We start from the raw sequence: 26,794 nt of genomic DNA on the forward strand, positions 1-26,794 counted from the left end.
CATTTTTAAATAGTGTTGTGACCTTGTAGATCTGCTATTTTCACTACTTTACGTGACACACTTGTACTCTTGCGTTAATTCACAAAAAAACGGTCCCTCAAAAAATTTTGAACATGGAGATTCAAGGTTTCTGCCCGACAGCAGCAATATGCTTTGTTGTACGTAAAATAGTGGAAAATGTACGAGTTCGCAACGCCTTGCATCGATATTGTGATATGAAACTAGATATCATCTGGGATTTTAAATATGGTTAATATCGTGCCGGCACGTCCTTTCTTGGTTTTAAAAAAGTGCAATAGGGTAAGTGACATTTCTTTGTTAAAATAAGTGTTAAACAGCTCTATATTGTGATAGTAATCATTGCTACAGTATATAGTGATTGTTCAGTAACCTGTCTCTCCAGCTCTTTAATTAACAGAAAATGCAGAATGCGGATATCCAATCAGCAGAGAGAACTCATACAGGATACAGGATAAGCAAGTGAAACTGGAAGTGATGACACAAAGAAATGGGGCAGACAGAAATGGAAATGGAACACTTAAAATGTTAAGCTGATGAAAGGAGAGACCCCCGTTAGTGAACAGACACTCTATAGCAATATATAGCAATGATCACTATCAGAAAATAGTGCTTTACAGTTTTTATTAAAAAAAACTTTGTCCAAAGTGAACTGAACTTACCTGACTGTTCTAGCTGTTCTATTATCTGTCTTTACCCAATTAATTTTTTATTATAGAGGCAGAATTGATGACTATTTCATGTCACAAGATGTTCATTCTGTAAATATTTGGCGAAACCACCAATAGTCATCCTCTCAGTATAGTCATCCCCACACTATTGGTATCGAGGTATTTAGTCCAAAACATAGATATTTGATCTTGTCCATTTCACCCAGCCCTAAAGTGAACGATGCATTAATGCAATGGTTCTCAAAGTGGTCCTTGGGGCGGAGTGGGGGGGTGTCCAGGGGGTCCCGAGCTAAATGTATTAATACAGCATCACAATCATTTTAACCACTTTATCCATTTATTTTGTTGGTTATTCAAAGATAGCAGATCTACAAGCTCATGCAAGCTTGTACGTGCATCCGCTATTTTTGAACGTTTTTTTTTTTTAATCTTGATTTTGAATAATTGTGATTTCTTTTTACATACATCCTGTGGGTCCCTGTAACGAAACCTTTTCAGATGGGGGGTCCACGGCCAAATACATATTAATTTGGGGGTCCTTGACATGAACATTTTTGAGAACCACTTGCATTAATGTGTAATAATGTCTCCTTCACATTGAAGTGCATTGGTACAGTATAACCACACATGTACAGAAGATTAGCGTTGCAACAGCACATGCTGGGTCCTACCAATGGCAAGGTGACCGCACTGACCATTAGCCACGTTCAACCTACTGTCCATAATGTGGGTATATTATTTAGGGCTGAACGATAGAGGAAGAAACTGACATTCCAATATTTCAGTTTTACAGTATTACAGTATTACAATATAAAAAAGCATTTGTTAATCCTTTACCAGATATGTAGATGACGTGCATTATATGTGAACTTAAATAGCTCCATTTGGAAATAATTGAGCGCTCTAGCAATGAGTACGGTGATTTTAGAGGGTTGTTCTATATAATGACAGCTTTGTCAACGCAGAAATGTGCACGCAAGACCAGTTACCAAGAATTCATTGAATAATGATATGCTATTTATCAGATGAACTGTACGTTTTTTCTTCCAGATTAGTCATGAAAAAAACCTTGCTAGTTTTCATTTTCTATCAAGAAGTAAAAGATGTGCACATGTGCAGTAGTGACATTGTGACCTAAACGTCATTCTAGGCGAAAGAATACTAATAACTTGTAGATCAATATTCTTATTTTTAGAGGTGTTGAGTCAACACTTTGCAATGCGACGAGTTGAGCTTGTAGATAGACTATACTCCCTGCGCATCACCATTGTATGATGATGTATAATATAGGGTTCAAGTGGTTCAAGTAGAAGTCAGGTTTGCTGACCAGTGGGGGTTTAATTATATGTTCTGCTAATGAGAAGCTGTGCCACCCAATTCCAAGTGACATGCTCGTCAATAAAGAAAGACATCAAAAGAACACTGTGTGCCATTTGGTGGATAATAAAAAGAAATCTCAGGGTAACGAGGCCAAATAGAAATGGTGTTATACAGTTTAGAAACAGGTCTTGCGTTTGATGAGACAACGGAAAAGTTTTGAAGCCTATGAAGACAGACGACAGCAATTGTTCGTCACAAATAATCTAGCTGCTTTCTGTCCCGTGGTTGGAGCTCAAACGTTTCCATCGGCGAAGGACTTGGACGCTCCCAATTAACCAGTTTTGACAGAGTTGGACGTTTTTATTGCAAACGCTACAAGATAATTTTGCTCTGGAGAAAGAAAAGTGCTGATTTAGCGGTACTCTTTTCAGACACCACAACACTAAATGAATTTGTTTTTGCGGCCTTGTGATGATTAGCCGTTTCCTGAGGCTTTGGTTGATTCTTTGGATGAGCTTCGGGAACAAGTCTATTTGCGGCACATCAAGTAAAGAAATGGCAGAGTATACTTTACTGTGCTGGTATTTTAACATGATCTAAAAATGCTCAAAACCACCTCAACGGACCCAAACTGTCCCCTTCCTTTAACCACTTTAACCCTGATATGTCATTAATATATGTATTATACGCACATTATTATATGTATTATAGGCACATTATTATAGGTGAAAATAGCCAAACTACAAAACACGCCTTGTCGTATAGTTACCGTCGGGGAGAAACATCTTATCTCCATTTTCACTTTTTAATGTTTTAAAAACAGACAATATATAGGCTGTGGTTAATGGTCAGTCACCTTTGTAGAACCAGCCTATGCTGCTAACAATTAAAATGTTACACATGTGTTTTATACAGTACTGATAAATTGCATACGTATCCTTAATGGCATTTACTTCACACATCTTTAGAGATTTTTTGCTTGCCTTTTTGTGCATTACAATGCGTCAGTGCATGCAACGTACGTAACGATGTCTTGTCTAATTTATAAAACATGACTGTGGAGATCAATAAGGTTTTACCGTCTCTCATTTGCTGTGAACAGAATATGAAACCACTTAAATTCACTCTTGAGAACACTTGACTTTTGGGAGATGGAAGGCTTTGAATGTGGAAACGCAGGTTAAAAGGATACTGCCAGTAAAAACAATTTCACATTTGGTTCCAACTGACGTTGATTGCATCATCACCATACGTTAAAAAACCAAAGCTACTTTTGCTAACACTGCTGTATGACAAAGTATAATTTATGAAAGAAACATAATGCGAAACACGGGAGACATAAGGTTTCTGCCCGACAGCTACGCATGTTATGTGGGTCAGTGGTTCTTAAAGTGGGGTTTGGGGGGGTTCCCAGTAAAAAAGTGTTAATACAGCATCAGCATCATTTTAACCACTTTATCCCCAGACGTTGGTATCAGCATCAATTAGAACCACTTTATCCCCATACGTTAGCTATTTTAAAAAAAAGCATAACATTTTAAAAGCTCGCAGAGCTTGTAAATATGCTATTTGTGAAATACATTTTTAAAAAATCTTGAAAGTATTGAATAATGTTGCATTATTCCGATATATATATATATTTTTTACACACATCTCTTCTGGAGGTGTCGCTGGCACGAAACATTTTCAGATGGGGGGGGGTCCGTGACCAGAGTACACATCAATTTAGGGGTCCTTGACATGAAAACGTTTGAGAAACACTGCTTTTTAATCAACGTGATGCGCTGCTGTGTGCGCGGCCCACCACTAGGTGGTGTCGACTTCAGACTGGTGTTGGTTTGGTTTTGCTTACTCTGCTGAGTGTTGCTTATAGTGCGGACGCTGCTGCCCCCTAGTGGAGCGATGGGAGGAGGAGGAGGGGTGGACTGGGCGAGCTCCGACTCGGGGGCGGAGCCATTGTCGCCCGTGCTGTTCCATGCCATGCGCTTTACGTCATGCGGCGGAACAGCTGGAACAAACAGTAGGCACGGTCAACACATGCACACGCACGCACGCACACATTCACACACACACAAGACAGATGTACACACAACTAGGCCTGTCACAGTTATTACATAATCACCTAATTATTTGAGATAATCGCCATTATTTGTTTGCATAATCATTCATTACCATGTTGAAAAATGTTCATATATTTTCAAACATAAAAAAAAATAAAAATAATGGCAGATCTACAAGCTCAAAACGCGTCACATCGAGACGCGTTTTGAGCTTGTAGATCGGCTATTTCCAGTATTCATGTTTTTTTATTTCTTTATCAAATTATGCAAGTTATTTTTCTTTTGTTTACAAAGCCTAAAAAGCCAAATACAAATGTATTTTTGTATTCATAACGTTTCAATGTTCAACGACAGAAATGCAATAAAATGTATCGCAATTATTTGAGCGACAATTAATGGTCAGATAAAATGTCATAATCGTGACAGCCCCTACACACACACGTCATCATGCCACAAACGTGCACACACACACACCAACACACTCTCCCTTCAGCTGGATTTATACTTAGTTGCGCGGCTGGTGTCGTTCGTGCCGAACATAGCCGATCTACAAGCTCACAACGTTGAGTGTTGTGAGCTTGTACTAGATCAGTGGTTCCCAAACTATTTAGCTCGAGAACCAAAATTGAAATTTGTTGTCTCCCTGCGATGCAAACTAGTGAAAATAGCGGATCTACAAGATCCGCTATTTTCACTATTCTTCTCCAATTAATTAATGGATTTTCTTTACATTTTGTTTTATGGAATTATTTTTGATTGTTGCGTTTTTAATTATTTATTTATTTAATTGTGATTTTTTTTGAAAATCTTTTGAAATAAAAAGTAGTAAACAAAAAATAAAAACAATTCTCACGAGCCATAACAATTGGTCCGCGACCCACACATGGGTTCCTCCTGACCCACTGTTTGGGAAATGGTGTACTAGCTCGCCTATTTTTGATGCACGACACCGGCGCACAACGAAGTACGCCAAGCCCCTGAGACACGCGCGTAACATGTACACGCACACAAACACACTCCAACGAGCGTGCACACACACACACACACACACACACACAAAAGACGTGCTCCGTCAGTCAGACTCTCACACATGCACACATGCAGACATAATGTAGTTAGTGTACACAAACACTTCCAAACACACACACACACACACACACAGACGGACGGATCGGCGACTCCACCACGGAACATGCTTACACCAAGACAAACAGCAGAAGTTAGAACACTGAACAAGAACAGACATGGCAGCCGCAGGGTTAGTACACAGAAATCTCACAGTGAACAAGACAAGAGACTCAGACAAACACACATACACACACTCACACACTAGGGCTGCAACCATTAATTGAACTAATGTATTTTCTTAATAAAAACAAAAATCAAATACATTTTGATAATCGATTTTATAAAAAAAAAAAAAAAAAAAAACGATCTACAAGCTCATAACACGTTGCATAGTAGATCGGCTAATTTAAAACCTTAATCAGATTAAAATCGATTTAGTCAATTCCATTCAATTATCCCAACAAAAAACAAACAATAAGCTTCTGAATTATTCGATTAATCAAAAAAGTAATTCATAGATTAATAGCCGAGAAGTTAATTGATAGTTGCAGCCCTAAAAACAAACAAAAGTTCCAGTAGGGTTTTGACTAGGGTTGGGATACGGAACCGGATGAAACCGGATCTAACATTGAGGAACCGGAATGGGTTTTTCATCACACTGTCAGAGCTGGTATGTGGAGGACTTCACGTTTGCTCTACAATAACGTACAATAACAACACCGCTGGTTCTCAAACTATTTCATTTCAAGGACCACCATATGTACACTCTCAGTGTTACGATACGGACCTGTAAGGGTCCATCTGGTCCAGAGGGTCCCTTGACCTCACTTTAGTTTAGTTTATTTCTGTACTTTAAACAAACATCTTAAAATGGACCGAAAAAGGTGCTGAAGCCAAAGATTATTTTGAGAACCACTACAATATGTATACATTGATGCAGTGCTGTATGTACTGTATGATTGAATTTTGTTTATCAAAATATATATATTGATATATTTTTTTAATAAATATTAATCTTTAAAGGAGTGGTTCTCAACCAGTGGTCCGGGGACCACCAGTGGTCCTTGAGGGGGTTCCAGGTGGTCCCCAGCTAAATGATGGAGAGCCGGTAACCAAATGGACCCTTATAGATCTTTAACTCTTGAGAGCGTAAAATGAAACCAAAGGGACCCGTTTCATTTCACGCTCGCAAAGAGTTCAATTATTGTTAAACATCTGCATTACTTAATTAAATAATTGTTATTTTGATCAACGTTTGCCTGTTATCTCTCCGTATTGTACCACATCAATACAGCATGGAATTGTGGACCAAAATCGTATCCAACGATAACAAAATAGTATTGGGTCCGAGAGTCTAAATCTCAACAAATGGTGGTTCCGTGGCTCAAATGCCGAAAAATAATGGACCTTGACATGAAAAGGGTTGAAAACCCCGTTAAAGGAATCAGACCGTTAACTCTTTCACTGCCAGACTTATTTCAGACTGTGTCGTCCCAGTGCCAGGAAAAAGGTGCATTTTTCCTCCGTTTGTTTTTTAACATTGAAGTGAATGGAGCAGCAATTTTTGGGATAGCGTTATCTCCTAGTTCCTTTGAGATAAACCAAAAAAAAAAAAGACCAAAGAAATTCAGAAAAATTCAAAAAAAATAAATAATAATATATTTTTTTTCATATTTTCGTCATTCCGTCATTGGCCATGATAGCCATAGAGCCATCGGACGGGAATTCCCGTCCGGGGCAGTCAAAGAGTTAAGAGGGAATCGTTAAAAGAACCGGAATCATTTTAAAAACCCTAAAAAAAAATCCCAACCCTGTTTTTTTTAGACAGACATGCATCTGGACAACATGGGAGACAGCAGCACGTCCACACTATGAGGGCTGGGGGCAAGGTGAGCATGAGTTTGATGGCGTCACGGCATGTGATGTATCCCCCCCCCCACCATGCATCTGTCATTTTTAATACACTCATCCGTGTCCCGGCGTTTTTTTTTCTTTTCTTTTTTTTCCGCTCCGTTCTCCTCTGGTTCTATAATGTTCTAATAGAACCGAGTGAACACCCAATAGCTCATTGTCACAGATTTGTTTTTGTTTTTGTTTTTTAACTGACAAATATAAAAGATGTGTGCAAGAGAGAGACTGGAGCAAAAGCTGTTTTTATTTTGTTATTGGCTCACAGCAGGCCTGTGGGAAAGCAGTGTTTGAAAGGAGAGAGGGATTGTGAGAGAGAAATAGAGAGAGAGACAGAGAGAGAGAGAGAGAGAGGGGACATAAGATGCGGGAGGGCATGAAAGAAGAGAAGACGAACAGAGGATGAAGAAGACGATCAGCTAAAACCAGCTGTGAAGGGAGAGAGAGAGAGAGGGAGGTGAGGTGAAACCATCCTTCTGTGCAGGTGTGTTCAGCAAGCCCCATTTATACTTTGGTTGCGCGTCGGTGTCGCGCACCAAAAAACTGGCAGATCTACAAAAGCTTGCGATGCGTTTGTAGATCGGCTGTTTTCATGGCGTGACACCGGAGTGCAACCGAGCATAAATAAAGGGTTAGCCCAGTAAAGAGAGCGAGGAGAGGAGAAACAAGGACAAGGAGAGAGAGACAAAAAAAGAAAGCGATGAGAAACGAGAAACGAGAAAGAGGAAAAAAAGAACAGAGAAAGGATAAGAATAGAAGGAAGAGTAGAGGAATGAATGGGAGAGGAGAGGAGGAGAAGAATGAACATGGGGAGGAGAGGAGAAGAATGAACAGAGGGGGAGAGGAGAAGAAGAATGAACATGGGGAGTAGCGGAGAGGAATGAACAGGGGAGTAGCGGAGATGAGAAGAGAAGAGAAGAACGGACAGGGAGTAGAGGAGAGAAGAATGAACAGAGGAGGAGAGGATAGGAGAAGAGAAGAACGGACAGGGAGTAGAGGAGAGAAGAATGAACAGAGGAGGAGAGGATAGGAGAAGAGAAGAACGGACAGGGAGTAGAGGAGAGAAGAATGAACAGAGGAGGAGAGGATAGGAGAAGAGAAGAACGGACAGGGAGTAGAGGAGAGAAGAATGAACAGGGGAGTAGCGGAGAGGAGAAGAGAAGAACGGACAGGGAGTAGAGGAGAGGAGAAGAATGAACAGAGGAGTAGAGGAGAGGAGAAGAGAAGAACGGACAGGGAGTAGAGGAGAGGAGAAGAATGAACAGAGGAGGAGAGGATAGGAGAAGAGAAGAACGGACAGGGAGTAGAGGAGAGGAGGAGAATGAACAGGGGAGTAGCGGAGAAGAGAAGAGAAGAACGGACAGGGAGTAGAGGAGAAGAGGAGAATATAGTGGTGCGCAGGGCTCCTGCAGCAGTCGGTGGTTCAGGCAAACAAGACAGTCGAAGGGTGATTTACACTTCGTTGTGCGGCCCGTGCCGCTCGCCGGATTAACACCCGATCTACAAGCTCACACACAACGCTGCTGCGGCCGCCACGCGTCGTACAGCGTTTGTAGATCGGCTGTTTTCGGGGGGCTTGCAACGCGGGGCACGCGGCCAAGCATAAATCAGGCATCGGAGCAAGAGAGAGAGAGACAGAGGCCAGCGGAGGACAAAGTCAGTGGCATCTTCCAGCCCTGGTTGTCCTACTAGGCAGGACAAATGGGGGCGTGGTGGGGGAACGGGGGTGGGTGTGGGGGGGTGGGGGGGCACAGCCCTACTGGTAGTGATCGCCATGGAGTACACACACACACACACACACACACACACACACACACACACACACACACACACACAGACAGGTCAGAGCAACACAAAAGCTGGGCGGACCAAAGAAGTGAAGGAAGGGACACCAAAAGGTGGAGTGGTGGTGGTGGTGTGTGTGACGGGGGGGGGGGGGGGGTGTTGCCCAGTGACTGCAACAACACAGTGAGGGTGGGTGGGGGGGTAGGGTGGTGGGGGGGGCCTCACTGGGCCAGTGGAGGGGGACGGAAGGGGAAGGGGAGGGGGGGGGGAGACTGTATAGCCTTTGGCTGCCGTGAGTAAACTTACTGGCAGGCGCGCTTTGAGGTGAGGGCAGAAGGGGGGGCATCTCCTCTGTGGCGCTGCTCTGACTCAGCACCGAGCTGTCCGCTAGAACGCACGCACGCACACACACACACACACACCAAACACAACCAGACACAAGATACACATACGCAGTCACACGCACAGCACACACACACACACGCACCCCGCAGGCACACAGTCAAGAGTGTACGTATGAGAGAGAGACACACACACAGTATCTCGGCCACCCCCTTAGCAACGCGCGAGTCGCTCGCTACTAGCAAACCCACACACACACACCTCTCTAGAGGAGGGAGAGAGGGAGGGAGGGGGGAGGGAGAAGGAGACAGGGGAGAAAGAGGAGGAGATCAAAAAAGGACAGAGTACCTTTCTTACCTTTCATCTCCTCCTCGTCGTTGGTGGCGTTGCTCTCCGTTGATCCCTGCGGCGGACGGGGCGCAAGGCGCAGACGGGAAACGACAGGCGAGGGGTAGAGAGAGAGAGAGAGAGAGAGAGAGAGAGAGAGAGAGAGAGAGAGAGAGAGAGAGAGAGAGAGAGAGAGAGAGAGCGAGAGAAGAGTGAGACGCAGAGACTGAAGTTGGCATCGGACCAAAGAGGCTTGCCATGTCACTCTTCTTTTTGTGTTTGTCTATTTATGTCTGTATCTGCGTTGAGTGTCTGTTGCATGTTATTCTACGGTACTGAGATGAGGAGACCAAACGCCTGTTCATCTTTTCAAGTAGATGGCTAACCACTTCAAACTGCAATTAAACTGCAACTGGCACAAAACATTTTCAGATGGGGGGGGGGGGGGGGGGGGGGGTTCGCGGCCAAATACATATCAATTGGGGGTCCTTGGCATAAAAAAGTTTAAGAACTACTGATTTAGAAGGCATTTGTAGAATCGGACTCAGGTCTTAAACCAATAAGACCTGAGGCCCATTCTACAAATGTCTTCTAAATCCTATGAAAAAAACTATGTTTCTATATCAGGGGTTCTCAAACTTTTTCATGTCAAGGACCCCCAGAATTATGTGTATTTGGCCACGGACCCCCATCTCAAAATATTTTGTTCCAGGAACCCCCAGAAGCAAAGATTTGAGTTAAAATTTTTGCTAATTTTTTTTTATAAATTCAACGATTTGCACACATTTTCAAGATTTTTCTAAAATAGCAGATCTACAAGCTCATTGCGCAATGAGCTTGTATATCTGCTATTTTAGAATAGGCAAAGTATAAAGTATAAAATAAGTGGTTACACAGATACGTTCCTGGTTTTAACAGGTTAATGGTTAAAGTGGGTAACAGATGTCTCACCTTGATGCCATCAGGAGGGTTGTGGACCACAGTACTCTGAGATTCCTGTGATGTGGGAACAACAGTGAACAGGTTATTCCACAAAACATCCTCAAAAACATCAACACTTCTGGTAACACTAGACTGGTTTTCCTTATGGAGGTGCTCATATTAAAACAGATGAGAATACAAACATGAGGTATTATACTACCTAGACAATTCGAATATCTTGTTCCCAGCTGCTATCAAAACATCTCACAGGCACGTTTTGAGACCCAAACCACTATACCACTATAAAACAGATACTGTAACGCATTCTTGAAAACTAAAAAACAGATACTGTAACGCATTTTTGAACATAACACAACAACACAGTGGAAAGCAGTGGTTCCCAAACTTTTTTGGTCGTGACCCAAAAGAGAAATGTGTCTTCCCGGTAGCCAAACTAGTGAAAATAGTCGATCTACAAGCTCACAACGCGTCAAGCTTGTAGATCTGCTATTTTCACTACTTCTAAAAAAAAAGATTTTTTTTTTAATGGAATTTAGATTTTTTTTTCATGAATAATTGTGGGAAAAACAAAACTAAAAAAAGAAATAGAAAATCTTTTGAAACATGTTTTGTTTTAAGAAGTAAAAAAAAAAAGGGATATTTACTTGCGAGTCGCAACCCATAAAAATGGGTCTGCGACCCACAAATGGGTCCCGACCCACTGTTTGGGAACCACTGAAGTAAAGCATGCCCATGAAGTATATATATCTGAGAGCGTAATGGCTGTTAGGGAGATGAGGAAGATTTCATAGTACGGTGGAGGAACTTCAGTGGCTGCGTGGGAAGGCAGGTTAGCGCGGGCTAGTAGGCGGTTGGGTTTCTGAAGAAGGGTTAGAAGGACCGAGGTGGGCTGTGATTGTGAAGAGCGATGGTTTCCAACCTACAGCAGACTTGAGGCTGGCAAGTCGGTAGGAATTCTAAGTGAAGACGAGTTAAAATAGCAGCAAAGGATGATGAACTGCGTAGGGGGGCTCAAGATGAGTCCAAAAACGAGCGAGTGAGCGAGAATCGACGACGAAGGTTCTACAGAATTACAACTTCAGTAAAGAGTATGTACTCCTGAAGGGCAAAAAATCCAACGCTTTCTAGAGTAGACAAGCTAAACGAGAAGCACGTGTAGCAGCTTAGGTTTCAAAGAAGTAGCCAGAGAGCATTTGTAATGGATCATGGAACATAGAGTACCGTTTCCCTACAGCGGCCAAGAAAAGTTCTATTAAGGGCACACAAAAAAAAAGAGCAAAACCCACGCCTGTGCTGGGTGGAGAAGTTACAATGTCGACACCTCCTGAATGGCGGATAACCCGGGGAGAGATAAGGCTTCCACTATGACACTGATGGATGTAGTGCAAGATGTGTATTGATTGATTGATTGACTGAATACTTTATTAGTCAGAAATGTAAACGGCGGTGGAGGTACAGTCAGACATTTAGGCTAAACGGATAAGGATCGGTGTATGCCTTCGACACCAGCAAATTTTGTATATCACAACCCCATTGTTTTAATTGGTTTCACTGTCCTCCCTTTGGCTGGGTGGAGGCGACGTGCGCTCGCTTGCGCTCGGTCTGTTTACGTTACGCAGCTAGCTGGCGCTACCGTTAGCAGGCCTAACACTCGCGTCATTGTCGAGTGCTATTGCAGTGTTGATTTCGTCGACTAAAACTATGACAAAAAATGGTCGTCGACTACCTTTTTTCACTGACGAAAGCGAAATAAAAACTAAGCTATGATGACTAAAACTATGACTAAATATATTGACAATTTCGTCAACAAATAAAAACTAGACTAAAATGTTAGGGAGGGACTAGTGGAGAAGAGATCCAGTAGAACTAAAAGACAAGTCATGCTGAAAATAGCAGATCTACAAGCTCACAGCGCGTCGCGCTGCGACGCGTTGTGAGCTTGTAGATCGGCTATTTTCAGCATGCAACCAAGTGTAAAATCAGCCATTACGACGCCATCAAGGCACCGCCAACATACATTTTAGTCGACTAAATCAACTGTAGATTTAGTCGACTATAATCTTATGATACTTAGTCGACTATATGACTAAAACTAAACAGAATTTCATTCAAAAGACTATGACTAAAACTAAATCAAAATTTGCTGTCAAGATCAACACTGGTACCATGTGCAATTTGGAAACGTGCGACAACCCATTATGTCCACCACGGCTCGCCAACACAAAACGACGCGCTAGTCGACGCTGAAGGTCTTCTGCTGCTCGGTGCAGGCACTCGCAAGCCTCAAGGCATCTGGCCTTCTTGTAACTCTGAGAATGTACAAAATGGAACCAATTGGACCCGTACCGGTCCATTTGGTTCCATTTGTACATTGGGTTATGGGGTTCTATGTGCATAGCAAACTGGGGGTCCATCCCATTAAAAAAGTTTGAGAAGCACTCGTGTGAAAGGCATACACGCTGGTACAGAACCCACAGCTCCTCTTCTCACATAAAAAAACTCACACGCAATTGTTTTTAAAATTATATTAGAATCTTGGAATTTACAATCATTATAATTATTACATAATTAAAATATATGACTACCCTCCCCCATTTGTATATTCTAAAACGTAGGGTGCCAACACTTCCCCAATGAGTCTTTAACAAAGGGGGCAACATTGGAATTGGGGCACAGACTGGATGGATGAGACATAGAGCTACCGTGACACTACTGGGTGTGTGGGGTGGTGGTGTTGGGGGGGGGGGGGGGGGATATGGGAGAGGGTGGTTGATGATGATGAGGTGACACTGCGGCGAGAACTACTGTACCATCTGGGAGTTGGTCGCCATGCTGACGGAGTCTTTCATGGCATTGATGGCGCTCATGGCGCTCACTATGCTGTTCTTACTGTTGTTGGTCGAAGGCTGGGGGGGGGCGGAGACGCAAAGAAAAGGCATAGGGTCAATGGCGAACGTGGGCACGCACACACACACACACACACACACACACACACACACACACACAACCACAAACAAACTGAAGGACAGTCGCACAAAGATGCTTGTATACATCAACATGTAAACAAGCATATAACACAAAGAGACAATCACACACAATCACACACACACTTGTGTACGAATGCAAGCACGCTGTACGATCGCCCATCGTTCAGGGATGTGGGCGGGGGGGGGGGTATGTCGGTGGAGGCTCGCAGGCTGTTGAGCTAACAGGCTAAATGAGAGGGTTGAGTGCAGAAGAATGGCCTTTAGATCATCCTTTTACTGCTTCACTAACTCTCTATGCCTCCGCCACTTAACTGCATAGAGTGACCCCTGGGGCAGGGGAGACGGGGATGGACATCGAGAGAGAGAAAGAGGAGGAAGAGGAGAAGGCGGTTGCGCTTTACAGAGGGAGAGAAAGACAGATTGATTGCCCGTAAAAGAGAGCAACGGACCTTGCAGAGGAGAGACAAGAGAGAGAGGGTGGAAGGGAGAAAGGAGGGAGAGAGAGGGAAGGGGCTTGTCTCGATGATACTATCAGGGATATGGTCGGCACCACCATTCTGATCCGTTTGAAATAAAGTGGATGAATGGATGTTTCTGTAGTTAACACATAATCACATCCCGGACTACTTTGTAGCGAGGGCATTAGTAGGTGTGGTAGCTAAAGGAGAGGGAGAGAAGGAGAGGGTTTGGGGAGACAGTATCCGAGGGACTAGGTGAGCGTAGCGAAGGAGACAAGACGGGGACAACGTAGATACGAGACCATGGTGAGCTGAGCAGACATCCTTACCTTGGCCGACTCTGATTTCTTGTTGAGTAAACTTTTGCAAGCTGTAAAAGGAGAGAGCGAGAGAGTGTGAGAGAAGGAAGATAAAGAAGAGGGTTATGAGTGTTCTCTCATCTCATTATCAGCTTTACTCCACTCCAGTTCTATGCAGCTTCATCTCAACTCACCACCAGCCAACCAGCAACAGACCTGATCATCATTTAGCTTCAGCCGAGTATGGAGGAAGTTGGGGCAATGGTCAACAAATGTGTCATAACGGTAGGCTTTAGAATGGACAGTTTAGCAGGACGATACCCAGAGTGCATTGGCACGATGAGTGGAACCGAACAATCTCTATTACTGACCTGGCCGTGTCCCAGATGATTCTTACCCTAACCTCACCAATTAAACCCCATGTGTAATCGTAGACATACCGTACTAACAGTGCCTATTACTTATTTAAACCACACCAAAACCCAGCTAATGTGGTACAGGGGTAAAGTACCTGTCCACCACCGCAGAGTCCAAGGGTGCGAATACACCGCAATGTATCCGGCCTGGCCTTGCATCAATACAAACACCATTGGCCATGTTTGGGGGGAGGGAAGCCTGGTGGGGGACTGGGCGATTGTTTGTCGCTGCGCTAGTGACTCCTACAGGCTGGGGTGGTGCCTGTCAGCGGGGGTGTTGAACGGAGGAGTAGGATTGGAGGCTTTATGATCTCCAGGTGGGGGCTCTTTAGTCTTCACTGGCAGGTGAGCCAGCATGGCACAAGAGCAATGGCAACACAGAAATGTGTGTGCAGGGTTCAGTGGCATGACGAATAGAATTGCGGGAATAAATTAATTATCCCTCTCTAAACTCCACCATCTCTGGCTGGTTGTGCATCATGGGTCATGGGTATTGTCCTGCAAACCAATCTATTTTAAGTGCTACCATTTCATTAGGGTAAAATAATTAGGTTATGGGGAATTGCTGGAGCAATTTTCTTTGGCCCCAAAGCAAATTGATTACTTCTGATTATTTGATTTGGAAATGATTGTTGGAGAAACACAGGTCACGGTGTGTTAGGAACGGTGTATCTTCAGAAGTCCTCCAAAAATGACAATTTAAAAGTGCTACCTTGTGAAAAATTCTCAGATAAGAGGGGGGGACCATCCGCTCGGCCTACCCTGCTACATCATAATCTAACGATAGCCCTGACCACATTACTCAAGTCCACGATTTGTGTAGGCAGAAGTTTGTCTTAGCGGTAATAGCCGATCTACCAGATCCATTTTCGCCATTAAATTGTTTTAAAATAGGGCTTAAGTGGTTAATTCAAACTGCCCAGGTAACAGCCTACGTTTAATGCACCAACTCGGGGCGTTTTCCGGTTGGGCTGCGCAGGTTTGCTACACTCTGCGGAATCCATCCAACATTCATCATAAGCCATTCATGGCCATCTGGGGGATACAGAAACCTGAGAGCAAAGTAAACTTTTGTTCTCTCCAATCCATTTCCTGTGTGTCTGGCAGACCCCTGGGCCTGGCAGGTCTGAAGCAGAGTGATGGTCAGCCCTAAACGGCCGCCAGGACTTTATGTGGACGAGTCAGGTTAATGTAAATCAATGATTTCCTTTAAAGGTTTCCAGTCATCACCGCCCGAGTCTGGCTGTTGCTTCCCCTTTCTCACACACAGCACACGCACATTTAAAAAATATATATATATAAATAATATATATACACATATATATAATTTCACTCTCAAAAATCGCATGTTTCTTACCTTACGATAACAAGTGGGAGAAGGAAATGGGAGAAAAAAAGGGAATATAGAAAGCGAGGGCTCAGTATTACAACACAAGAGAAGGTCAGAGGGGCACAGCATTTTTAAGACAGCACACAGTCGCCTGCCGTATAATCATGCTCCATGATCTTGCGTACGTGTAGATAATGCATGTTCTATCTTGGCCTGGCCATGCAGCATTCAAAAAGACAAACTAAAAAAAAAAAAGAATAAAGAGGACAACAAAAAAAACTACAGGCCCCAGGATGCATAGCTTTCATTCTATAATACAGTAGGAGAAGAGGGCTGATCGGCCTGTGCCCTTTTAAATCAGGATATCCCTGACGAGAGCAGCCTACAGGGTGCAAGTGCCGGACAGCATGGGGGCCGTGTTCCAATAATCTCACAATGCTGCCTCCCCTCCGCAGGGAGCATGATCACTGATCTGACAACGGCTGGATGGGCGTAAACCAGCTGATCTACAAAGTGGGGTGGGATGAGCTACTCCGTCCACGTGTCAGATAAGTGATTATTACCGGGGGAACAAACGAAGCATTACGCCCCGATTTATACTTTGTCGCGTGCCACTGAATATTTAGCCGATATTGTAGGAGCTTGTAGATCGGCAATTTTTTAGATTCGGTGTGCGACACTGGGCGCACGACCAAGTATAAATCAGGCTTTAGGAAAGAATCTGAAGGCACATATCAGAAGTATATACTGTAGCAAGTACTATAAATAAAGGGACATCCACATGCGAGAGGCAGCAAGGCAACACAAAAAATATCCTCATTTAAACATATATATACTGTATATAACAAATAATTCCACGTTTCTGTCATACTGTCCTGGGACATTGGGTAAAAGAGGGGAGGTTCATAAGCAAACTGCAAAAAAGCCTCGTTAGCCATTCTAAGGAGGGAGTAAAGCTGGCAGTTAAGGGGGACGGAGAACAGTATATTGGCGGTGGTCGAGTGTCACCCAATCAGAGCTGAGAGACCAACGGAGAGAGTTGTTGTGGGAAGAAGGGTTTGGTCTGAGAGCTTCCCTCACGTGATGCGATGATGTCATGTACGTCACTGCACTTACGAGCAGGGCGATCGGTCCGTGGTTCTCAGAGAAGGGCGCGGCGCCCCGCTATTGGACGGGGGCCTAACTTTTAACAATCACGCCACCAACTTTCATTCCTGAATCGCAAGGGGCACTCCCCATCATGCATTGCATTCATTAAACATTGCTTCAACCATTCTCTAAACCAGTGGCTTTTTTCCCCTCTCAATCTCTGTCTTCTTCTCACAGTGCTCAGTTTCATGTATGATCTCCAGATTGAGCCTACAGGATCAATCTTCACAGCTGTAGAGCAGAGGGGATCCTCTAGTCTTTAGGAGCAAAAAGGTGACAGAGAATCCGGTCTGCTCTACACCTGTGCTTCCACTCCTGTGGAAGAAAAAAAGCCCGGAGCCACCGTTGGCATCGCCGACCTTCACCACCCACCCCACCCCCCACATGCCTCGCCCCGCCGCCACGCCCCCAGGAGGGGGTTGTGAGCAGAGGGGACGAGAGCAGAGAGCCCCGTTTAGGTACTTTGATAGAAGAATCCAGCAGTCACTCCTCATGCAATGAAGTCAGTGAGGAGGCGCTTTGATTTTGTTATTCTTTTCAAAGTGCTAAACCGATGAGGAGGAAAGGAGGGCCAGAAGACGGGGAAAAGGAGGGCAGGGGGGGGGGTCGCTGGGGATTCGTCAGGAAAAGGTCCGCACAACACTGTGGATGGATTCAACAGCTGGATCCGGAAGCAGTGGGGCCTGAACGAGACGAACCCCCGAAACACCCCCCCCTACGCCTCCCTCACCGTCCCACGGTCCAAACCGCCTCCGCCAGCAACGTCTTGACTTCTCAAAACAGCCGACTTCGCCCCACTACTCCCCCTATAACCTCCCCTCCCACCCCATCTGAAGGTCAGACGATGGCAGCACGCCAACCCAGCTCCTGCCGGCCCCAGCAGTGTCAGTCGCCTCCCAGATACACGCCACTCCCCATCCCCCCCATCCCCACCCCCTTAATAAGCCCTGGACATTGGGAGTAAAAAGGGGGTGGGGGGGGGAGGTGGGGGTGGTGGTTGGTATAGGGGGATAGTGGGATGAAAGTGGAGGGGGGAGGAGGAGGAGTGGGTCAGGAAGTTGACTAATGTTCCCTTAATGGCAGAGATAAATATCTTGTCATTTGGGACTAATGGGAGGAAAAGGATGTGAGTTGATGACTTAGGTTGGTGTGAAGTAGAGAAATAAAAAGGATCGATGGACGTTAAGAGATGCTCTGTGTGTTAAACGTGTTATAATGATGTTGTACTTTGTGGCTGTGTGAGTGGGTTTGTCATCTACAAAATCTACAAGTCCATCTTTAGCGGAGAGGGAGATATCTAAGCAGATCTACAAGCCCACGACGCGTCGCGGCCGCGACGCGTCGTGGGCTTGTGGATCGGCTGTTTTCGGTGCGTGACAACTACTGTAAATATGAGCTTAACTGAGTGCACGGTGAGTAACATTTGGTGCAAAGTGGGGATGATCTACGTCTGTGTGTGTGTGTGTGTGTGTGAGAGCGCATGTTATTAGAGGTTGAGGGCAGGCTTGCAGAGGCTGCATGCAGGGGGGGGAACTATGAGGTTGAAGGGAAGGGGAATAGCAGGGGAATGAGCCAGTTAAGATGAGATAAAAGTAGTTTTTTGCTGTTGTTCTCATATCATTTCTTTTATCTCATCTTATCTCGATGGATCTCAAAATTATACATCTGTATTGTCGTGAAGTGAACCCCCATATAGTAGCCAGGAAGTAGGCGTGTGTGTAGAGAGGAAGTGGATGGGCGTGTCTCTGGGACGTACCTTCCTGAGCCAGCGAGGCAGTGGAGGAGGCAACAGCAGAGTTGGTATGCTGCCGGCCCACTATTGGGACAGAAACGCTACAAGTTGGGAGGAGCTATTATGCAAGGTATCATTAGGACGGCCTACAGTACGTATATATATATATATATATCTCACATTTAAACTAAATTTATATTGTTCAAGCATGACTCTAGAAACCAGCCGTTTCCAACCCTGCAACTCAATACCACCGGTTCACAAATGTTGCATTTTCTATCCAACTAGGTGGTAAAAAAAGGGGTGTTAACCCTTTAAGACCTGAAGCCGATTCTACAAATGTCTTCTAAATCAGTTTTCTGAAAAAAACATGTTTCTATATCAGTGGTTCTCAAACTTTTTCATGTCAAGGAACCCCAAAATTATATGTATTTGGCCGCCGACCCCCATCTCAAAATATTTTGTTCCAGGGACCCCCCAGAGGGACCCCCTCATCTATCCTCCTCTGTTTCCCTCCAGGGAGCCATTCTGACCACCATGCTGGTGTCACGAAACTTAAAAATGTTCGCTTTAAAACAATATATAGTCAAAGATTTGCACACATTTTCAAGATTTTTCAAAAATAGCAGATCTACAAGCTCGTAGCGCGGCACTCGGTGCCGCGCTATGAGCTTGTAGATCTGCTATTTTTGAATAGCCAAAGTGTAAAATAATGCTTTTTAGCTCAAATCAAGAAGTGACACAGATGCGTTCCAGGTCTTGAAGGGTTAAGTGATATTTCTTTGTAAACAAATACATATTAAAAAGCTCCATATTCCCATAGCAATCATTGCTATGGACTATAGTGTGTTTGTTCGGTAACAGGGTCTCCCCCGTCTCTCCAGCTCTTAAATAAACAGGGAATACAATTTCCAGGTCAGGATACCAATTTAATCCAATCAGCAGAGAAAACTCATACAGGATAAACAAGTGAGATTGTAAGTGATGAAACCAAAAAAAACAAAGAACACAAAATTGGAACTGGAACAGTATAAAACTGAAGCTGATAAATCATCTTTGTGCGGTTCTCTCTCCTGATTGGATAGAATTGGTATCCCGACCTGAAAATGTATTTTCTGTTTACTAAAGAGCTGGAGAGAATGGGAGACCGCTGATATTGAAACTGAACAAACACTCTATAGCAATAATTACTCTTAGAATATAGAGCTTCAACTATTTACTACTTTTCTTTTTGTTTACAAAAAAAAACATACCACTGACACCCACTTCAAATTGCTTTCACCTGGTAGGATAGAAAACCAGCAGCAACCAGTGAGTGTTCTGGGGGGAGCAGTGTTGGGAACCACTGTCCCGGTCGGCTAACCGTATTAAAGGGCAAGACCACTTTGGTAGAGGTTTGGGTTGAGTACAGTTACCGTGCCATGATGTTAACTCCAAAGATGGACGAGAAATAAAAAATAATTGTTCCATTAATAATTCAAAATATGCTCCTCATTGACTGTACGGTGAAACGGCTCTCAAAGTCACTCTTTTAGCACATAAACGAACACAAACAAAGCTGATTCAGACAATATAGAACATCACCAAACCCAGCACTGTTCATTTCTTTTATAAAAATGTTGATTTTACTATTTGAAGAGCCGGATCCAGAGCCACGGATCCAGTCCGAGTTTTCTTCCATTTAAAAATGGCTAAATCACAATTTTTATAAAAAGTACTGGGTTTGGTGATGCTCTATAATATTGTCTGAATCAACTTTGTTTTGCGTTCGTTTGTGCCAAAAGAGTGACTTTGAGAGCCGTTTCAGCGTACAATGTAAGTCAATGAAGAGCATATTTTGAATTAAAAATGTCTAATCACTTTTTGATTTCTTTTCCACCTTTGGAGTTACATTATGGCAAGGTAACTACACAACCCAAACCTCTACCAAAGTGGTCTTGCCCTTTAACAGGGCATGCAGGCTACAGCCCAGCTGTATTACAACAGCTCCAACACAGTGGTTGGGATGAAGGTGTGATAGAAATGGGCTACAGCAACAAAACAGCAAAAAAAACAACAACAAAATCACGTCTAGCCCCTGACGGTTCCCTATAGGCCCAGCAGGGCTGAAATCATTAGCAGTAGAGTAATATGCCGGTGCCTTTCAGGCTGAAGACGGGGCTTCAAGCAAATACGACCTCTCAGTGGATATAAAACACTATCATAACGGTCACCTTTTTTTTTCTTTTTCTTTTTTTAAGCGCCACACTTGACCCCAAACATAAAACGCTCAATAAAATGAAGCACTCCCTTTCACTCTCTCACACACACACACATTCTCTCCATGGCCGATAGCAGAGGAGCACACTCGCACAAACACACACACCAGGAACAACAGACAGAAGACACACTCGCACACACACACACACACACGCACGCACGCACGCACACACACACAAACAGGGGAGAGAAACATTAGCATGGGCAGGTTGTGTTACTAATTATGCCCACATTGAGTCAACTACAGTACATGGCAGACACACTGTAGATATTTTGGACTGCTCACATAAATCATGATGCCGCCAACATTGTATCACTATAAACATACATATTTAACATAATTCACAAATTAACTCTTAGAATTAGAATAATTAACATATTGTAAATCCCCACCCCCAACCATTCATCAAAGCCCATATTGTACATTCACAAACGAATATGGTTATATACACCGGATGGTCATGTGAGTGTGTGAGTGTGAGTGTGAGTGTGAGTGTGAGTGTGAGTGTGTGTGTGTGTCTAGGGGAGGGGGTTCTACCCGTCTCCCTTCCTCCTCTCTCCCAGAAGAGGAAGAGGAGGGTGGGGGTGGAAGGATGCACCTACCCGAGAAGTTTCGTGACACCAGCATGGTGGTCAGAATGGCTCCCTGGAGGGAAACAGAGGAGGATAGATATGAGGGGGTCCCTGACATGACAAACAAACCATGAACAGGAGGGGACGGAGGGGAGAGAAAGAGATAGAGAGATAGAGAGAGATCGAAATAAAGATAGAGATGAGAGAGAGAGAGATCCTGCCAGAGAGAGAGACAGAGACAGACAGAGAAACAGAGAGAGAAGGGACAGAGAGAGTGGATGAAAAAATAAAAGTATATATTGGGTTTTAAGATGAGGCACCTTGAGTTTTCGGCGAGCGTTGAACTTGCGGAGACACTCGACGGTCTCCTGCCTGTGCATCATGGACGCCACTGTCGAACGTTGCTGTAGGGAGACAACAAATACAAGTCATTTTAGACCATCAGAGGTGTATTTAGTAGACAAAAACTGTACTCTAGAGCAGGGGTTTTCAACCTTTTTCATATCAAGGACCATTATTTATTCGGCATTTGAGCCAAGGACCACATTTGATGAGATTTAGACTCTCAGACCCAAAACAATTCTTTAATTAAGTAATGCAGATGTTTAACAATAATTGAGAGTGTAAAATTAAACATCGTTTCATTTTACACTCTCAAGAGTTAAAGATCTACAACATCTACTGTATAAGGGTCCATTTGGTTTCCAGTTCTCCATCATTTAGCCGGGGACCACCTGGAACCCCCTCAAGGAACACCGGTGGTCCCCGGACCCCTGGTTGAGAACCACCGCTCTAGAGTTTTGTTGTTACTTTAAAATAATGACTCGAGTAGAAGCACAAGTAGTCATCCAAATAATTACTTGAGTAAGAGTAGAAACCTATCTATTGATAAGACTACTCAAAGTACCGAGTTACTTTATATGAGCTGCATTATCGTTTATATCATCAGAACATAATTTAAATGTCTAAAATATGAAATTATAAATGCTTGTCCTATAGAAATATGACCCTTTGGCAGAAGTGTCTTTGAGAGAATGAAACAAACAGAATATAGGTAAAATGGCTAAGAATAAAACAAGCTGAATGTAGACAAACCATTTGGGAAAATTTTACTTACTCAAAAAAATGGCTGTGTTATGTTTTAAAAAACAAAAGATGTTTAGAGATAGTTTTACAATTAGAAACAAGTTCAGGTTGGGGGTTAGTGTTAGGATTAGGCATTTAGAAGTTCGGTTTAGGGATCAGAGATAAGAGTCAGGACTGATTTATACTTCAGTTGCACGCTTGTGTCATGCATCGAAAAATTGCAGAGCTTGGAGATCGGCAATTTTTCGGCTTTAGTCTTACGGTTAAAATGGCCCACAAACTATAAAACTCGCCGTCCTAAAAGTTTTATACAAGAACAAATTGAAGGATGTTCTGATTGACCAGGTCACATAAAGTCACATCCATTATCACACACTTTCCCCCTGATAGCTTTTGTTTGGTTTATTATTATAATTTTGTTCTTCTCTTTTCCCCGTTTGCTTGGTTGCTCTATGGATTTGACATCCTGTAAAACCCGATACTGTATGTACTGTACTATATTGGCTAATTACTATCATCTTGTCATGGATAATCAAGTATTTCAATCATGTTGTAGATTTAAATTTTTTATACTGCAATCAAGTTATTTGTAAATTCTATACATTTATAATTTGTCGTTTACAAATCATGTTCTATTAATATTTTTTACTGTGTTATACATAGGTAGAGGCCTTGTATAAGCCCTTTGGGCTTCTTGCCTCCTCCTGGCACTTTTCTTTTTAAATTCTGTGTACTGTTTTTTGTATTGTTTTTACATTGTGCTAAATAAATAAAATAAAATAAATAAATAAAAAGAAATGTTGATGTCCTCACAAGTATAGTAATACAAACGTGTGTGTGTGGTGTAGAATCCGGTCTCTACTTACGCAGACCCATGGGTGCTTGAGTGCCTGATCAGCAGTGATTCTCTTGGCCGGGTTGATGGTCAACATCTGGTTGATCAGGTTCTTGGCCTCTGGGGTCACCGTGTCCCACTCAGGAGACGGGAACTGAGGGAGGGAGGTGGTGGACAAAGTATATACACAAGTATATATATTAAAGCATTCAAAAGTACAAAGTACATTTTCGTGTTAATATCAACGCATTGCTGTATTTCCCCCCAAAAAAGTAAAAAAATAAATAGCCGATCTACAAGCTCACAACGCGTCGCAGTAGGGCTTAAGTGGTTAATTCATAATATATTTTTCTACGTTTGGGTCGCAAGAGTCCCTTCCTTAGAAATGCAGTGGAGTCGGTGGCGCAGACGGTAGCGCTGTCGCCTCACAGCTAGAAGGTCCTGGGTTTGATTCCCGCCGGGGACGCTATGGGTGCTGGGGGCGTGTCTTCTCCTCCGCGTCATCAGTGCCCATACCCTAGGTGGGGTTGGCGAAAGGGCCTACTCTGTGTGGAGTTTGCATGTTCTCCCCGTGTCTCTCAGGGTAGTTAATACCCTCACAAAATCATGTAGTAATCCTGGTCGCTCTACCGCCTTCCCCATGACAGCCGGGGCGCCTGATGGAGGGGAAGGGAACTGGTTGGAATAACGTGTTCCTTCCACGCGCTACGTCCAACCAGGGAAACTCCCCCTGTCAGGTGATAAGAAGGTCAGTTAGCTCTCATGCATTGAAGGAGGCATGAGCTCGGCCCTGGCCTCCCTAGGCTGGTGAGGGGAGTGTAGCGCCCAGGATCACTTGGCACCTTGGATTACTTGGATCAGAAAATTGGCACCGGGTGAAAAATAAGGGTTACAAAATCGTGGGATAAAAAAAAAAAGTACAATATTTCTATTTGAAAAGTAGCGGAGTGAAAGTCGTCAGCTTGAAAAAAACTAAAACAAAAAACAAATACTCCCAAAAATTACTTAACTACAGTACTCAAGTAAATGTACCTAGTTACTGTCCAGTGTCGACCACTGCAAATTATGGATTTGAACTCTTAAGCAGGGATGTGCATTTGACCCGATTCCCTGCAACTGTGTTCCGAGTACTCATGAAATTAAAGGTGCTGTGTTTTTGTTTTCTCTACATTTCCATAGTAATAATCATTGCTATAGTGTTTGTTCAGTATACAGTGGTCTCCCCGTCTCTCTCTCTATCAAATCCATTTTCAGGTTGGGATACCAACTTCATCCAATCGGGAGAGAGAACTCAAAGACAGTATACAGGATAAACAAGTGAAATTGGAAGTGAAGTGAAGTGATGAAACCAAGAAGAAAAATGAGCCGACAAAATTGGAACTGGGACAGTTATAAAATTGAAGCTGATAAATGGGTTCCCTCTCCTGATTGGAAGAAATTGGCAACCCACCTGAAAATGTATTTTCCGTTTATTAACCCTTTAAGACCTGGAACGCATCCGTGTCATTTTTAGATTTGAGCTATAAAAAAAAGCATTATTTTACACTTTGGCTATTCAAAAATAGCAGATCAACAAGCTCATAGCCGCGCTATGAGCTTGTAGATCTGCTATTTTTGAAAAATCGAGAAAATGTGTGCACATCTTTGAATATATATATATTTTTTAAAGCGAACATTTGTAACTCAAATCTTTGCTTCTGGGGGGTCCCTGGAACCAAATATTTTGAGGTGGGGGTCCGCGGCCAAATACATATACATTTTGCGGTCCTCGACATGAAAAGGTTCGAGAACCACTGACATAGTAACATACGTTTTTTTTTCAAAAAACTGTTAGGATTTAGATGACATTTGTAGACTCGGAGCCTCAGGCCTTAATGGGTTAAAAAGAGCTCGAGAGACCTCAGAACAATAGAGCTAACTTTTTTGACAACAACAAAAAAAACTTTGTTTTAACCCAAAAATATCACTTACACCCCCTTTAGTATCGCGTACTCTGGTGATTTAATCGATGCACGCTCATATATATTCAAATACCTCAATTAAGTCTCATCGTTTTATTAAAACGCCAACGCGTAATAAGGTTTTTCATTTTAAGAATCCAGCACGAAAAAACAAACAAACTCTGCTTGTTGCAGTGTCTCACAGCGGATCTGGAATGTGCTGGTAAATAACATGACGCAAGATATAGCCAGTCGCCTTGTGCCTTTTCTCTTTATACTTGAATCCCCGAATGAATAACCATGGCAATGGTATGCTTATGACTGTTAACCCATTAAGACCGGGAAACGCATCTGTGTCAGTTTAGATTTTTTAGCTATAACCATTATTTTATACTTGGGCTATTCAAAAGTAGCAGATCTACAAGCTCATAGCGCGGCACCGAGTGCCGCGCTACGAGCTTGTAGATCTGCTACTTTTGAAAAATCTTGAAAAGTTTAGCAAATCTTTGAATATATATATATTTCGTAAAGCGAACATTTTTTAACTCAAATCTTTGCTTCTGGGGGTCCCTGGAACAACATATTTTGCGGCCAAATACATAGCATTGTGGGGGTCCTTGACATGAAAAAGTTTGAGAACCACTGATTATAGCGACATACATTTTTTCAAAAAACTGTTAGGATTTAGAAGACATTTGTAGAATCCCCAGAAGCAAAGATGTGAGTTACAAATGTTCGCTTAAAAAAATACATATTCAAAGATTTACGCACATTTTCCACGATTAAAAAAATAATAATTGCAGATCTACAAGCTCTTAGCTCTATGAGCTTGTATATCTGCAATTTCTTTAATAGCCAAATAAATCTTAAAACCTTAAAAAGATGCGTTCCCGGTCTTAACGGGTTATGGTGGAAGTAGCATATTGATGCATCGGGGCTGCTGTAAATATTTCCACTCCTCGTCTTGACTCACATCCCATCATGATGGCCAGACATCATGACGGGCTGTGCCAGAATCATAGATTCACAATTAATCAACATATCTATCCAACAACCGTGTGTACAGAAATAACTTTGTATTAGCATTGTAACCATGTTTTTTATTAATATTTGTTCAACCTGGCATCTCTACTTTGGGCATGGCATTATGTACGTATAGGTGAACATGTTTCAAAACTTTTTATAATGTATGAAAATGTATGTACAGTAATGTATGCAGATCTACAAGCTCACAGCCTGATGCGACACGTTGTGAGCTTACAGTTAGATCAGCTTTTCTTTCGCTTATC

The 26,794-nt window shown here is 43.1% G+C and overlaps 1 protein-coding gene across 13 annotated transcripts in view; it reads right to left on the bottom strand.

The window, feature by feature from the left end:
* LOC308104825 (calcium/calmodulin-dependent protein kinase type II subunit gamma) overlaps positions 1–26,794 on the bottom strand; it is a 74,071-nt gene that overhangs the window by 11,871 nt on the left and 35,406 nt on the right. Inside the window, exons 10-19 of one of the 13 annotated variants that reach the window (XM_080455361.1) lie at positions 23,597–23,719; positions 21,965–22,048; positions 21,675–21,717; positions 18,837–18,896; positions 14,216–14,256; positions 13,252–13,347; positions 10,451–10,495; positions 9,530–9,575; positions 9,137–9,217; positions 3,862–4,017 (exon numbers count right to left, since the gene is read on the bottom strand). In XM_080455361.1, the coding sequence (XP_080311487.1) occupies positions 3,862–4,017; positions 9,137–9,217; positions 9,530–9,575; positions 10,451–10,495; positions 13,252–13,347; positions 14,216–14,256; positions 18,837–18,896; positions 21,675–21,717; positions 21,965–22,048; positions 23,597–23,719 (775 nt within the window). Of the gene's footprint in view, positions 1–3,861; positions 4,018–9,136; positions 9,218–9,520; positions 9,576–10,450; positions 10,496–13,251; positions 13,348–14,215; positions 14,257–18,836; positions 18,897–21,674; positions 21,718–21,964; positions 22,049–23,596; positions 23,720–26,794 lie in introns of all 13 variants that reach the window. The other 12 variants (XM_080455366.1, XM_080455368.1, XM_080455367.1 and 9 more) reach the window with 12 other exon arrangements.

Source organism: Gymnoscopelus braueri (assembly GCF_963280865.1).
Source record: "Gymnoscopelus braueri genome assembly, chromosome: 17".
NCBI classification, from domain to species: Eukaryota; Metazoa; Chordata; class Actinopteri; order Myctophiformes; family Myctophidae; genus Gymnoscopelus; species Gymnoscopelus braueri.